At 34.6% G+C, this 17,090-nt stretch overlaps 1 protein-coding gene across 1 annotated transcript in view; it reads right to left on the bottom strand.

Moving 5' to 3' along the window:
• Nucleotides 1-17,090, bottom strand: part of VPS35 (VPS35 retromer complex component) — a 38,943-nt gene that overhangs the window by 19,892 nt on the left and 1,961 nt on the right. The window contains exons 3-8 of the mRNA XM_044659730.1: nucleotides 13,663-13,761; nucleotides 4,981-5,077; nucleotides 4,225-4,348; nucleotides 2,094-2,276; nucleotides 910-1,123; nucleotides 403-486 (exon numbers count right to left, since the gene is read on the bottom strand). Of these exons, the coding sequence (XP_044515665.1) occupies nucleotides 403-486; nucleotides 910-1,123; nucleotides 2,094-2,276; nucleotides 4,225-4,348; nucleotides 4,981-5,077; nucleotides 13,663-13,761 (801 nt within the window). The remainder of the gene's footprint in view (nucleotides 1-402; nucleotides 487-909; nucleotides 1,124-2,093; nucleotides 2,277-4,224; nucleotides 4,349-4,980; nucleotides 5,078-13,662; nucleotides 13,762-17,090) is intronic.

The following is a 17,090-nucleotide window of genomic DNA, read 5'->3' as shown; positions in this document are numbered from 1 at the left end:
ATTAATGTCCTAGACCTTAGTTCCCTCATCTATAAAATGAAGTATTAGACTAGATGACCTACAAGATCTCTTTTTAGCTCTAAATCTTTGATTTCACGAGATGGAAAGAGACCACACTAACCAAAATTCACTTTTTAAACATTTAAATAAGAAACTAACAAAACATACAGACATGCAGGTTAATCATTAATTTCCACTATACCTGCTACTAAAAAAATAAAATATTAATTCAAATTCTGAGTTTAGGGAGAAAGAGAGACTTTTTATGGAAAGAAACATATTTCATATTTTACCAAGACTCCTATAATACCAATGAAAATGAAAGAAGATAAAATGGAACCTCTCTAAAATAGAATTTTTAAAAAATCTAGTTAAGAAAACAAGATAGAAGATTAACGTTACCTGAATGATACACTCCATGAGATATTCTTGAGCCAGTGCATCCCTACAATTCACAACTTGTTCCAAGATGCCAGTCAAAACAATCTAATATACAAAATAAGGGAAACAGACTACTTATTTTTTAAATATCTTTAGAACTTTGAAGTCCCAACTCACTCCCCAAATATTACATAAAAGAACTGGCTAAACAAAAAAAAAATATTTTACCAACGCTTCATATCTAGATTAAGTTTTTAAAGACATAAAATGATGTGAAACTTATATAGCAACCCATAGAATTGTTGTGAAAGTACTCTGCAAAAATACTAAATAAATGTGAGTAGTTATTATTAATACAAACTAAAACCACTTAGAATTGTTAAGAAAATGCTGTTTCTTTCTAATAAACCTAAATCATTTAAAAATCAATTTTATTATAATAAATATAAATACTTCTATGAAAAAATGAAATTTTACACATTTCATATGAAATAATTAGAAAGTTAGTAAACAACAAAAACAAATAACCTGTTTGTATCGTTCCACATTTACACCTTCCAACTGACTGAGGCGGACCAAATTTGTTCCCACTAGAATTCTAAGTTCCTGTCTTTCCCGTTCTCGTTTCTCTCTATCCCGGCTGTGTCCTTGATGTTGCATTCGCACCCAGAGCTTGTTCATTTCCGCAAAGTTTAGAAGTACAAAATCCATAGAATCACTGATGTCTCCAGTTGTTTCTTCACTGAAATAAAACCAACATTTGAGTATTTGTTTTTGAATGGTGTCTAAAAGTGGGCTTATATGCAAACTCTGGCCAGTAATTATAAAAACTGGTTTCAATTTGCCTCTGTTGCATTTCAAGGGGATGAAAAAGCAGAGGTAATATACTGGTAGTGCAGGAATTCAAAAGGTGATTTATTTCTATGTCCCCTTCACTTCCCCTTCTCCAAAGTGGTTCATGCTGATAGATATTGCTTTAAGCTAGCAAATTTAAGAAAATTAATGCCCATCACATACCAGGTTTAATATGTTTTGTTTGCCCAGAGCTAGGCTTTAAGATCTTTGAAGATAGGATAATTTCCTATACTTTGTAATATTTCATATTACAGTGCTTTGTACATATTAGGTATCAGTTCATAGTATAGCTTCACAAGCTGACGAAATGGTTAAAATACTACAGAATTAAATGTAAAATATAGGACAAATTGCTCAAATCTTATTTTTTGCTCCAAAATTAATCAATTGATATTCACAAAAAAAGTAGTTAACCTAAGTTTCATAGCTTTGGCTTTTAGTGAGAATCTATCTGGAATGGAATGGAAGTGAGAAAACTCTTTCACTGATGCAGTCTATTCTCAAACACTTATCATGTGGGAGCCATAATGTAAATATATGTATAATTCAACTATCTCAGTTAGAACTACAGTTCTCTAAGTAGAGAAACTGGCAATGCTTTCAAGGTCTGAGGCCCAAATCCAACTGGTTAGAAAGAAATTCTACCCTGAAATATTCTACCTTCTGATAATTATGGCTCTTATCTATGTATAACGATGCTGATGATTAAAGCTATTTTCTTTCTAAGGTAATTGTGCCATTTATTTAACAATCATACAAAATAACAGAGAGTAAGGAATGTTACAGGAATACCTACTTGAAAACAAAAAAGTAAACATTAAAAATAACTATGCACATGATTCAAACAGATCTCTTACTCTGTTGGCTCTCCTTCATCTGGCAAAATGTTTCTGGTACACTGAAGAAGATAATTTCGAAGAAATAGACCTCTTAAGGGATGCTGTACACCACGGCACATCTCTACCAAATCTTTTAAAATGTCTTTTCTGGACTGAGGAAATGACTTGACATAAACAACTCCCACTGTGATAAGTAGATAGCTAGGAGAAATGAGAATAAATTTGATTAAAAATGAAAATCTTGAAATATAAATCTTTCCACTAAAATAACTGAATGTATCAACCAGAAAAAAAATATAACAGGCAGGTCTAGAAAGAAGAAATGCAATTAAATCATTTAATAATCATTAAATCATTTAAAGCCTCAAGTCTCAAAAGTCTAACTTATAGGAGCTAAATATTCTTTACTACAACATACTACCTGACTTAAAAGAAAACACAATCTGTAAAGGTTTTAGGTGGGAAAAAATGAACCACCAAGCCAAAGCCACAATGATCTAAATGATTTCTTCATATTTTTTCAAATTTAAATTCAAATATTTTTAACAAACATTAATAAACTTAATAAAGTACCAGCTACTAGGTCTAAGGCACTGGTGATCCAAAGATTATAGTCCTTGCTTTCAATGTATTTACAATATACTAGGAGGACACCATATGTACAAAGATAGATAAATATAAGCTGCTTTAGGTGAGAAGAAAAAACTGACTACTCAGAGGATTAAGAAAGATTCCTTCAGGTGAAGCGGGGTATAATTCCAGATGTGAGGGACAGCCTATGAAAAAATCATGAAGAAAAAAATGGAGTATATCTAGTAGGTTGGTTTAGGTGGAACAAAAGGCACGCAAGGGAACATTATGAAATAAGTCTGTAAAGGTAGGAAGATAGCAGCTGGATTCAAGTGGGCTTCAAATGCTAGGCTAGTTTTGTACTTTACCCTAAAAACAAGAGTTACTAAAGATTCTTAAGCAGAGGAATGGCATGGTCAAACTGTATAGCAAATGTGAATTTAGCAGCTACATAGAGAATTAATTATTGGGGGTGAAATGTAGAATGTGAACAGAAAACTCAATTAAGAGGGTACTGAAATAGTCCAAGTAACAGATGATCAAGGCATGCACTAGAAGAGTAGCAATATGGAGAGGAGGAGAAAAATGTAAGAGATGTGAATGCAGAATCAACAAAATTAGGGGGAGGTTGATGAAGAGAGGTGTCAAAGAAGACTCTTAAGTTTTTAACATGGGTGACTCTAAGTTTAATGGTACATACAACAAAAAGAGTGAAGTCCAGAACTGGGGTGCATTTGGGGAGTCACAGGATCATAGACTTAGGGCTGAGACCTCAGAGGCCATCTAATGCAACTTCCTCACTTTACAGATGAGAAAACAGATCTAGAAAGATGAAGTGATTTGCCCAGGGTCACAAAATGTTGGTAGTATTGGGGACTCAAAATCCAACATATTACACTATAATGAGGAAGCTAATACTAAGTTGTAACAACAAAAGTATAATGCACCAACAAAACAATTTTTTTGAAGGAAGAGATTACCATTTAAAAAATTGTCTAATTGTCCTAGAATAACATGAAAATGAAGTATATTTAATGTATCATTTGATATTGGAGATTTTTTTATGTCCTTAGAAACAAACTGTAGAAATAAACTAGCTTAAAAGGGCCAAATTTAAATGACGACCTAAAAAGCAACTCTGTAAAAAAATGTAAACCTTAGACAGAGAGACTATCTAGTTAAGATGGGAAATAGGACGTTCAACCTTCAGAAAATGATAAATGAAGAAAGCATAAGTCATGTTTTTAATCAAAGAAACAAGCAAAATCTTAGATATTAACCTCTTAATAAACATTACTGTTTAAGTTACTTATAATCTTCAGATAAAATGAAATGCAAGTTTAAAGACTCTGAAAACTTAAAACTAAAAAAAAATTGAACTTGGGTAGTAAATATGGTCAATGATGCTATTTAGGTACTGGAAGAAATAAGAAATAAATCAATAATTTTAAGATTGGCTTTATGTTAAAAAGGAAACGTTTCAGTGAAATGTTATTGGCCTCAGTGGGGTGGAGTGAAAAGGAAAACAGGGATGATGTCATTTATAACAGTTAAACTTCTTTGGTTTCTTTTTACTTACAGTCTTGGGATAATATTTCCAGCATACTGTACAAGTTCATAGAGATCTGCTACTTTCCTTCCTTTGGCAAATTCATCTGTCAAGTAGACCTCCAAGTAGTGCAGTTCATCAGAAATAGCCATATCTTTCAACTTGATTAAGGACTACAAAGAAAGTTAGTCCAATCTAAGCACTAATTTGTAGTAATTTTGTTATCATTCAACTTTGAAGGATGAAGTATTCAGTATAATGTTCCATATTAGTAACTAAAGAACACAGCAAAATCAAGATACTTTAAATTTTATTAGGTCTTCCTCAAAGGCAAGTTAGATATTCACTAAAGATATTTGGCCTACCAGCTAAAATGAAGCAAAGTAGTAAAAAATAATATGTAGATATTGCTGACAGACATAATCAGGCAAGTTGAAAAATAATTAAGTCTCAATTAAACACAGATCAAAATTTCAGAGTTTAAGAGTAAGAGGAAAGAGAGATGGGAAACAACCTTGTTGGATTGTTACCCAACATTATTTAACATTCCTCAGTCCCCTTTATAACAAGCCTAAAACATTTGAGATGTAGCATTAACCTACTCTCAAGAGGATTATAAGAATAAAAACAGTTACCATAAGACCAAGTTGTTCTGTTCTCCATTAAGCATATCCTCATGGATAAAGACACTGGAAATGTAGCTGAAATGTAACAGTTAATAAAAGGTGGTCTTTTAAAAAGGAATTATAGTCTTAAATATTTATCCAACAAGGTTTCAAAAGATACAAAGTTCATAGTAGCTCTTTGGTGACAACATAGATGTTCGAAGTTCACCAAGCATGTTAGAAGCATGTTTCAGAGCATCCATAAGCTTGTTTTTGTCCTGAATAAAAGAGAAACATCGAGAAAAAAAGCCAATGAGAATGTTTAATCTTTTAATGGGTGTGATTTTATACAAAGATTTAAAATCAAGTTTTTAAGCAATATTATTTTAAAAGTAAATGACTTGAAAATAATCACTCAGAGAACTTAAATTTAAGTGTTTACTATGTGCTAAGCCCTTGAGATACAAAAAAAAAGGTAAAAACGGTTTCTATCCTCAAGGAACTCACATTCTAGTGGGAGAAACAATGTGGCCTTAACTTGATATAAGCAGGAGATAAGCCAGTGACTTCAAGAGGGGAAGAACTACCATAAGAGAAGGGGCAGAAGGCAGGAGTAGCTGGAAAGGACTCCTAAAGAACACAAGATCTGAGATGAGAATGAAAGAAATCTAAAAAACTAAGAGGTGGAAATAAGGAGAAAATGAGAATTCCAGGCATAGGAGCAATCTAACATCGCTTCTTCACAATTTTATTAAAATAAATTTAAGAGGGCAGCTGGGTAGCTCAGTGGAATGAAAGTCAGGCCTAGAGACGGGAGGTCCTAGGTTCAAATCTGACCTCAGACACTTCTCAGCTGTGTGACCCTGGGCAAGTCACTTGACCCCCATTGCCTACCCTTACCACTCTTCTGCCTTGGAGCCAATAAACAGTATTGACTCCAAGTCGGAAGGTAAGAGCTTAAAAAAACAAACAAATAAATAAATAAATTTAAATTGGCTTTACCATTTTTTATATGTGTATGTACACACATTTACACATCTATGTAAAGCATATATATATACACACGTGTCAATGTATATAAAAACATATATACATATATGAAAAATGTTCCTCTTTGCATACAAATATATGAGGTAAATAGATACACAGAGGCAAATGTGAATTAATGAAACTTTGGTGTCTCTGAGTCAGGAAAATATCAATCAATTCATATTTCTTCTCTATAATTAAGAGTTGGCAAGTAAGTTCTTTTGAATAAAATACATAGGAATGATCCTATCATAAATTAAATTAAGGAAATTTCAATCAGGCATTTATTGCACAACTATTATGGGCAAATTATATTATTTCCTCTTTCTGAAGGATAAGCAAGTTTCCTTCAAAACTGTCTGAACTACATTTTTTGACAGGTATGAAAAGCTAGAAACAAGGTGAATATTCAATGACTGTGGGAACAGCTGAACAAACTATGGTATGTAAATGTAATGAAATATTATGGGGGGGTTTTCCTAAAAATTTTATCTTTATTTAATTCCAATAACAAATTTACACATAGGTTTTTCGAAAGTTACATGATTCATGCTATCTCCTTCCCCCCTTCCCCACCACAAGCTGAAATATTATGTTCTAAGTAACAATAAATATGAGGAATTCAAAGAAACAGAGTAACTTGTGTGAACTAATGCAGAAAAAATAAAGCAGATTTTAAATTACTTCAATAATGTCCATAAAAATAACACAAAAAAGACAACTCAACTCAGATTTTACATAGACTAAAAATAAATCCAGAAAAAATGAGAAACATTATTCCTCCTCTGAAGAAAAGGGAAAAAGAAGGGGTAAGATTCAGGATATATTAAGATTAAAGGGAAAATTAAGATTAAATATGGCATATATGGACAAATGTGGTCATAGTATTATTCGGTTTGATGTCACTATTTTTCTTTATTAATAAATAAAAAATAAGAATTTAATTTTAAAATTGAACCATCATGTTTTTCAATTATATTTACCTCTACCTGTTGCCTCTGTTTCCTCAGTATCTATTCTTCAATTCCTTGCAATTTAGCTTCAGTCCCACAATTCAAATGAAAATAGCTTTTTTCCAAGATCACTAACAACTCCCCAGCATTAAGTTAAATGGTCTCCCTTGTTCTTCCTGATCTCTAGGGACATCTGTTACCAAAAATCGTACCCCTCCATCTTTATGTCCTTTCCTCTCCTGTTATCTAGTATATATACTCTCATGGTTCTTTTCTTTTCTCTGATTACATATTTTGCCAACTGTGACAAGTATACACTTTAAAATATCACACAGCAAGGGGTTATATATGAATCATATGCATCCTATATGATAGTTTGTTTGCTATTGTCAGTGAATGTGTTATTATAATTTTGGGGAATTTTGGTACTTTAATTGAATTGCATTATAAATCTGCTATTTTGTAAAAGCCATTTGCACTCACAGGAGTTCATGGCAAAGCTTACAAGGAAATGGATCTCATTTTGGGGTGAGAAACCTTTCACTGATTCTAAGCTATATATTTTTGATTTTTAAAACATTCTTTTATTATTTTTTCCTTATATTTACAATATGGTATTTGAGTTTCTTTTTTTCTCCCATTTTGTACTCACATTGTATTTTTCCATATATTTTTATTTTTATTGTTGCTTTCCTTTTTCTTTTTTAATAGAATAATTGACTTTTTCCTTTTTCTCATTTCTTGCACTTAAAGTTCATATTGTCGATATTAATCCATTTTTATTTTACAGTAATATAAGTTTAATATAAATATATAACTGCTACACAATAAATGCATACCCAAAAAGCCTTAGACTATAATAACCTGCCAATTATTGATAAATGTTATTAATGATTCTGTCTGATTCCAGGAGAAGGGAACAAGAGCCACAAGGTCAAGGAGACCAATCAGTCCCAATGGGATTGATGGAAAAACTGCACAGTGCCTAGGAGCACAAGGTCAAAAAGACCATACCAATCCTGGTAGGATTGATGGAACTTTCTAAAGCCAATACTGAAGGACCTGAACCTAGTTTTGGAGGCTCGGGGTTGTGGTTGTTCTGACATATGTTAGAGGCCAGAGTTCCCTGAGCTTCATCCTAGTTAAGTACCAAAGGTTGGCTATCATTCTGGCTCTCCCTATCCCTGAGAGCAAAGGCAAATCAGACCAGGGAAAGACACTTCTCTTTCTCACAAAGATTTGGTTCTTTTCTTTTTCTTATAAGTGTGGCAACTTTCTGTAGTCATGGCTACTAAATAGGTAAGTGCACAATTGCTTAAATCACTTTAGTTGGACCTTGATTCAAGGACCTGCTATAAGTTTTTTTTTTCCTTTACTTATATTTTTGCACATAAGACTTTGACATTTTATATTTCATCCACAAATTTGTTTTTCTTTTTTCCTTTGGATTTTTTTGTTTTATTATAGGGATTTCTTTTGATAGTTGATTCATACAATCCCATAACTCAGCCATGTATCTTTAGCTGAGCTGGGTGTTGGCCTTTACCCTCTTCAGGGGGGTGATGTGTTATTGATTCTCCTCAGAAGGGAATGTATATATTATAATCTATAATGTAAAATTTAAAATCTTTTGAGAGTAATTTCAGGATAAGAAATTTGCCACCTCCCCAGAATCCAGACAAAGAACCTGTTTGGAGAAGGCACCATGAAGATGCCTGAAGAACCTACACTGCATCAAGAAGATCCAGAATGAACTTTGAGGTGCAGTTGGTTGAACTATGGGGGGTTGAATGCATTTTGTTTTGAATGTACACTCTTATGCAAAAGATGACTGCCCCCGAATTGGTTCTTTGTCAATACGCCTAGCAGAACATTGGTTTTTGCTTTCTCCCTCTTCCAATTCCCTCTTATCTCTAACTATTATAGTTAGAAGACCTGGTGGGGTACAAGATGATTATGTAAAGTGATCATTTGGGGAGATTAGGCACCCAATGATCATCAGGGGGGGATGTGTTATTGAAATTTTGGGGTCTCAACTAATTTCCCATGAGCTCACTGGCTTCCCATGGAATTTTGGGGTCCTTTTAACTACATTTCCCATGAGCCCACTGGCTTCCTATCTTATGTGATGACATAGACTTAAGGATAAAACTAAGGGGCAGGACTTGCTCTTTCTCTTTGCTGGCTTAACGGCTGATCCACCATGGGAGAGGAGGCAAAGACGCATGTCTTTTAAACTGACTTAATGAGCATGGCACATGGTTTCATTTTTCTAATGGCTACCAATAAATCTATAATACTTTTAAAACTATCCTTTTATATTTATTTTATTTCTTAGACACCCTTGCTGGTTAATCTTCCCCTAGATCTTTACACCTTTAAAAAAAACGGTGTTTCCCAATGTTGAATTCTTGTCCTCCTTTCTTTCCAAGGCCTTGATTAATTAATTCATTCATAATAGCAAGCCTTTATATAACACTTTTTAAGGCTTTACAAGCACTCTACCTGTTATAGCATTTAATCTTTAAAAGGCCACTGGGAAGTAAGCTATTACTCCCAGTTTACAGGTGGGGAAATACAATTAACAGGTGAGGAACCCAAAGTTAAAAGAGATTAAATGGGGGCAACTGGGTAGCTCAGTGGATTGAGAGCCAGGAGGTTCTAGGTCAAATCTGACCTCAGACACTTCCCAGCTGTGTGACCCTGGGCACTTGACCCCCATTGCCTACCATTACCACTCTTCTACCTTGGAGCCAATACATAGAGTATTGACTCTAAGACGGAAGGCAAGGGGTTATTTACAAAAAAAAAAAAAAAAAAAAAAGATTAAATGAGACTGCCCATGGTTAGTGCTAATAAATGTCTTGAGGCAGAATTTGAACTCAAGTCTTCCTAAGTCCAGTGTTCTTACTCACTGTGCCATCTAAATACCCTATCTCTTCATTCCCATATCTTCAATTATCTAAGTCTTGATTTCCATCCCCAACATACTATCACTATACCAGTCCTATGTTTCCAACTGCCTGATTAATGAGTATCTCTGCCTAGATAGTCTACTAGTATCTTAGACTCACCATGTCTAAAACTGAATTCATCTTTCCCTCAAAAAGCAACACAAAAAATCCTGTACTTCCTCTTACCTTTTGCTACTTCTTTTTTTTTTTTTTAAACCCTTACCTTCTGCCTTAGAGTCAACACTGTGTACTGGTTCCAAGGCAGAAGAGCACTAAGGACTAGGAAATGGGGGTTAAGTGACTTGCCCAGGGTCACACAGCTAGGAAGTTTCTGAGCCAGATTTGAACCTCCCGGCTCTAGATCAACCAAGCTACCGAGCTACCCACCTGCCCCCTGATACTTCTCTTGATGAAGCCACCATTTACTCAGGTTCACAACCTAAGTCATCTTTGATTTTTCTCTTTCTCTCACTCACCAATGATCTCATCTGATGTCAAGTCCTATTGTATCTAACACTACAAAATTTCTTATAAGTAACTCCTCCTCTCCACTCCCTCTACAACTACCAACCCTATTGTTCAGACTAATTCCATTAGCCTCTTTCTGCCTCCAGCTTATCTCTATGTAAACCATTCATTTATTAGGGCCCTAATCTCCCCACTTCAAAGGAAAAAGTTTCTTTTCTCAAGGAGTTCACAGTATAATGGGAGTGTAAACACATAAACAACTATGTACAAAAAAGATATATATATATATAGAGAGAGAGACTAAATTGGAGATAATAAAGATATTTGCATTAAGGGGTATCAGGTCTGGTTTCTAATACAAAGTGGGATTTTACCTGAGACTTAAAGGAATCAAGAAGTAGAAATGAGGAGGAAGATAATTCCAAGCATGCAGGAGAGTAAGTGAAACTGCAGAGTTGGGAAAGGAAGAAGGAACAGCAAGGAGGCCACAATCAGAGTATCATGGAATGCATGGAGACAAGGTATAATAAGAATGGAAAGTAGGAAGGGATCAGGTTATGAAGGCCTTTAAAGCAAGAGGATTTTATATTTTATCTTAGAGGTAACAGGAAACCACTAGAGTGTATTAGGGGGAAAGAGTGGTGACAATGGTCAGGCCTATGCTTTAAGAAGATCAATCTAACAGCTAGTAAGTGAAGGATGGGCTAGAGTGGGGAGAGATTTGAATCAGAGAAGCCAATCAGGAAATTATTGCTATAGTCTAGGGGTAAGATGATAAGGGCCTGGCAAAAGAGTAGTATCAGAGGAGAGAAGAAAGCTTATATAAAATTAGTTTTTTTTTTAAACCCCTTACCTTCCGTCTTGGAGTCAATACTATGTATTGGCTCCAAGTCAGAAGAGTGGTAAGGGTAGGCAATGGGGGTCAAGTGACTTGCCCAGGGTCACACAGCTGGGAAATGGCTGAGACCAGATTTGAACCTAGGACCTCCTGTCTCTAGGTCTGGCTCTCAATCCACTGAGCTACCCAGCTGCCCCCTAAAATTAGTTTTAATGAAATTAAAAGAATCTTGGGAGGGCAGCTAGGTGGCCCAGAATATTGAAAGGTAGGCCTAGAGATGAGAGATCTTGCATTCAAATCTGGCCTCAGACACTTCCTAACTGTGTGACTGTGGGGCAACTTAACCCCCACTGCCTACTTCTTATCACTCTTCTACCTTGGAACCAATATTCAGTACTGATTCTGAGACAGAAGGTAAGAGTTTTTAAAAAAAGAGAGAGAGACAGAGAACAGACTCAGAAACAGATTGAGAATGGGGAATGAGAAAGTGAGAAGTTAAGGATGATACCTAAGTAGCAGGATTTTTCTGCTAAAGCAAAATGAGTGAGGGAAGTGTCAAAGATCCATAATACAATACTGGGGACACTCCTGTTACTGCACAGATCACAATCCATTCATCCTTTCTTATCCTATATGATTCTTGTCTATATTCTCCCACAGATGCTACAGAGAAGCTCTAACCAAAATGCTGAAAGCCTCTCTATTAGTCACCTTATTTTTTTGGGAGTAGTCCAAACTTGGGCCATCCATCTGTTGTTTCTCATTCTGGGTACATGACTTGCTCTCCTTTTCTGATCATACATTTCTAGTATAATTTCCCTTATACCACTCAGGATCACAGATGTAAGAGCTAGAAGGGACCTCAAAAAGTCTTTCTAATCTTTTCATTTTACAGATGAAGAAAGAAAGCCCAGAAAGGTTAAGTAACTTGCCCAAGGTCACAGGGGTAATTACTAATTAAAGGTAGAACATGAACCCATGATTTCACTGTAACTATTCTACATCAATTCTTGTATTTAACTATTTTAAAACCAAGAAGCAAGAAAAATAAATTAATTCCACTTGGGGGGGATGGGGGAAAAGGGCGTAGAATGCTTATAAAAAAAGTAAATGTGTAGTTTTCAGAGTCATTAAGAACTTGAAATCAAGTCACTCTATAGCTTCTATATTAATTATCTTTTCTAATCAACTCTTTAACTATGAAAATAAAAGTGTTGATTTAAACATGCAACTTTCTACCTACATGACTAGAAGATTCAGGTAAATTTCCTGGGCTTCATTTTCCCAATCTATAAAATATGATTTTATCATAAAATGAGTACTAGATTACCTAAGGTCTCTTCTTGCTCTAAATCTATGACCCTTTCCCAAGCAAATTTCTATAATAAAGTTGCCTAAATATAACTGAGAGAATAAGAATGCTCTTTAAATGCATTCAATGACAACAAATACTACACTACACAATTCATAAACAGCCAGAATACTTAGTACTAGAAAAGAGAGATTAGTACTCAAAGTTTAAAATAGGCTGCATTTTCTTTTTCAAAAACCAATACGTAGGGGGCAGCTGGATAGCTCAGTGGATTGAGAGTCAGGCCTAGAGACGGTAGGTCGTAGGTTCAAATTCGGCCTCAGACAATTCCCAGCTGTGTGACCCTGGGCAAGTCACTTGACCCCCATTGTCCACCCTTACCACTCTTCCACCTAGGAGCCAATGCACAGAAGTTAAGGGTTTAAAAAAAAAAAAAAACAATACGTGAAGAATCATACACTCCTAAAAGATGTTATGTACATGTCATAACCCTTTTACTACACTTATTTGCCTACTCTACCCTGTATCCATTCACCAGTATCACTAATGACTGTTTCAAGTTGTAAGCTTCTAGAGGACACTGGTGATGCCGATCAAATTGTTCTTCATAGTATTTCAAAAATGAGTATTTAAAACACAAACTTTCTCTTGTCTCTTGCCTTTTGACAGAGAGGTGATGGATTAGAGGTGTGAAATGCAATAGATTCCCCCTCCCAGATGTAGCCAATTGTTGGGTTTGCTTTCCTTGATTATTCTTATTAATTACATGGAGAAAAAGGGATGATTTGGTGGACAGAAGTGCAAAAGAAATAAAAGACTATCAAAATATCTTGCAAACACAGAAGCAAACTTAGAGACAAACACAAGGCAATGTTGTTACTACCTTGCTAGGGCATATACACTTACAAAAACTGTAAGACTTTATGGATTAAAATACAATCATTTTAGGGGGCAGCTGGGTAGCTCAGTGGATTGAGAGCCAGGCCTAGAGACAGGAGGTCCTAGGTTCAAATCCGGCCTCAGACACTTCCCAGCTGTGTGACCCTGGGCAAGTCACTTGACCCCCATTGCCCACCCTTACTACTCTTCCACCTAGGAGCCAATACACAGAAGTTAAGGGTTTTAAAAAAAAAAAAAGTTTATAAAAAAAATACAATCATTTTTTATTATGTATTGAAATAATTAAGTTCATAAAAAATTTTTCACTTAAGAAACTGATTTTTTATGACAAAGACAAGAGTCTCCTGAAACAATAATGTGAAAAGCATTACACTTAACACAACTGAGTCACAAGGGTCATCATTCTTACCAGGCATCGTTTCATCTGGAACGACTGAACCTTCACAGCCTGAATTGCTTCATCTAGGAGCTTTTCCTGCTCATCCTGTGGTGACTGCTGTGTTGTAGGCTGAAAAAGGAAAACAGTTGAAAATTTTACCACCACTCTTTCCTTGCCAAATATATGTCACTAGTTTTAGCCACAGCACCTTACCTAGATTCCTCTAAGTCCACCTCCTAGAACCAATCACTTCTGTTTTTTAGCTTAGTAATTCTTGAACAGAAAGCTATGTCCATATCCCAGTATTAGGTTAATGACTTAAGGCTGCTAAGGGAGAGAAGTCACATTATAATAAATGCTTCTGTTTCCAAATCACTGAAACAGACTGCTCTCAAAAAAGCATGTGTTGCTGATTCCAGAATGCTTGAATTCTGCCAACACATTATGAATCATTATGGGTACATCCCCTCTAACAATACAATTCCTTCCTCAGGTGCTATCCAGGATAAATTGCAAACAGCATCACTTCTTCCTTAACCCAGGGTCTTTTTTTCATCTAAGTTTACTCTGTCCTGAGGAAATATGGTTCCAATAACTAAATAGTGAAAGTACTATCTCTTATATTACATAATATATAAAATGGGAAGAAAAACACTAAGGAAACAAGATTTTAAAATATATGATATGGTTTAATTATTCCCTATAATATTAAATAGATATTGAGAATTTTAAAACTATAATTACTAACACTGGAAATGCTCTCCACAACATTTCAATTAAACAGAAACATAACTAGAGTGAAAAGAATATTGGAATTTGGTTCAAGTCTTTGACTCTGCCACTTAAAAACTGTTACTACAAGCTAGTCACAACTTCTCTGATCCTCAATTTCTGCATCAGTAAAATAGATGAAAATAACTTTCATACTACTTATTACCAGAAATGATGTGAGCAAATAACTTTGCAAGCATAAAGGCACTATAGAAATCAAAATACTGCATTTTCTAAAGTGCATAAAACTGTATAATAGAGAACTATAATACTGAAATATTAACTATAAGGTACACATGTTGTTTATTCAGTAACATAGTATAAAAGACCCTAGATTTGGAGGTAAGGGTCCTTTTTTTTTTTTTTTTTTTTTTTTTTAGTTTTTTTTAGTTTTTTTTTTTTTTAATTTTAAACCCTTAACTTCTGTGAATTGACTTATAGGTGGAAAAGTGGTAAGGGTAGGCAATGGGGGTCAAGTGACTTGCCCAGGGTCACACAGCTGGGAAGTGTCTGAGGCCGGATTTGAACCTAGGACCTCCCGTCTCTAGGCATGGCTCTCAATCCACTGAGCTACCCAGCTGCCCCTCCTTTTTTTTTTTAAACAATCTCAGCAGTACTACTTCCCTAGATTATCCTGGGCAAGTTCTCATCCCCAGCCTCACCTACCTTATCCACAAAATTAAGAGATTAGACTAAACAACATCTCTTCTAACTAAAATTTTCATCCTTTGATGCTTTCTTTCACCAATGAGATATACTAACATTAATCCTTACGACAGTCTTTACAGTAAAAAATACATAGTGTTATGTTTGCAGCCTACATCTTCAAGTGGTTTAAAATGCATAATTTTTAAAAATTCAAATGATTTTGAAATTATTTTAAACACATTTTTTTTTAAATTTTAAACCCTTAACTTCTGTGTATTGACTTATAGGTGGAAGACTGGTAAGGGTAGGCAATGGGGGTCAAGTGACTTGCCCAGGGTCACACAGCTGGGAAGTGTCTGAGGCCGGATTTGAACCTAGGACCTCCTGTCTCTAGGCCTGGCTCTCAATCCACTGAACTACCCAGCTGCCCGCTAAACACATTTTTTAAAAATAATTTTCAAGTGGCATAAAACAGCAGTACCTTTTACATAGATTTAAAGCAAAGTTAAAGGAACAAGAGCTCATGAATGAACAAAAAGTACATTAGCTTAGATTACCACATCAATGAATTCTGAGGAAATTGAAGGAAATAAGCAATCTAAAATCCAATTCATCATTGGATTCTGGTTTTCTCAAGAATGTCATGTTTATCAAAGTGGCTTAAAGAATACCTATGGGCAGTAAAATACCACTATCATTTTAAGAGTTTTTCCAAGTGATTTTTACTAGGTCTTATGCCAGCTAATAGTTTTTCCTTAAAGAGAAAAATATTAGCAAGTTAATTTGTCAATTCAAAAATTTGTTCTTTGAGTCTGAAAGTTGTTCACAATCGTGATTTTTAAACAAAAGAATAGTAAAGCTTCCCAAAAATTACTGTAATCCAAAAGTAGAATGAACTGCCTCAGGAGAAAGTGGGTTGCATTTCCCCAAGTCAAACACAGGCTATGTGGACTAGACAAACCAGATGACTTTTGAGATTCCTTCCAACTCACATTCACTAAAGGAAGAAAGTTTCTCCCACACTAATTTAGAAGGAAGAACAGAAAGAATAAAGCAGAAAAATGGCTGAGCAGGATTAGAAATCTACCTCCATCTCATTTTCACATGATTCCTAATAAATAGTTTTGTTACTCTAAGATACTTATACACTCAAAATCAATGAAAGTAAAATTTCTTTACACTTAACTTAAGAGGTCATAATGCTAGAGTCTTAATACTATGTAAAGATAGCTTTAAGAGAAAATTAAATATCTTTATATGTCACCATAAAAGCAATTACCTTAACTGCAGATAACAGATGATGGCAAAGGAATGAATCTGTAGGCATATTACTATATTTCATTTTAGTGACATTCTATTTTTCCCTCACTTGACTTTTACTGGATGGATAAATTACTAGGTCAATTTCTTTGATAACTGGGTTTCACCAAGGAAGTTTAGCAGGGTTCGATATAATAAGCACAATGACATTCATAAGTAAAAGCATCTGACTTCAATTATCTATAGAGAATCCTTATTCCATTGGAGGTGAAGCAGAACACCTTCTACTACCCTATCAAAAAAAACCTTTAGCTAACATATCTCCCTATTTCATATTTTACTTTGTGTTTACAGGAACTGTGGCCATATACATGTCAGGGGTTTTTGTTTTTAATGTATATATAATTTTAATGTATAGATTGCAGAGAATTTGCTGGAAAGTACCCTTTAAAGATGTCTTTTGATCTACTCTACAAGTCAACTGCATTAAAAAAGAATCAATAGTTGGATTTTTTTCTCTCTACACCACTCAAATATATTATAATTGAAGTAGCATAGAATATAGACTACAACTTATTAAAAAAGAATTATTATAATGTGAAGTTTTTCTATAGTTGAAATTGTTTCAATAAGATTGTGTCATCTTTTTTAAGGCTTTTAAAAATATCTCTTTTGTTATCAACCACCCAGGATATACAACAAATAATACTTCTCAGGAAAACAACAATAAATGATAATCAAAGGAAACTTACATAGGTCATATTCACAAAGATAATAAG

Source organism: Gracilinanus agilis, chromosome 2 (assembly GCF_016433145.1).
Source record: "Gracilinanus agilis isolate LMUSP501 chromosome 2, AgileGrace, whole genome shotgun sequence".
NCBI classification, from domain to species: Eukaryota; Metazoa; Chordata; class Mammalia; order Didelphimorphia; family Didelphidae; genus Gracilinanus; species Gracilinanus agilis.
The sequence above is the reverse complement of the archived record's forward strand: the minus strand, read 5'-3'. Positions and strand labels throughout refer to the sequence as shown.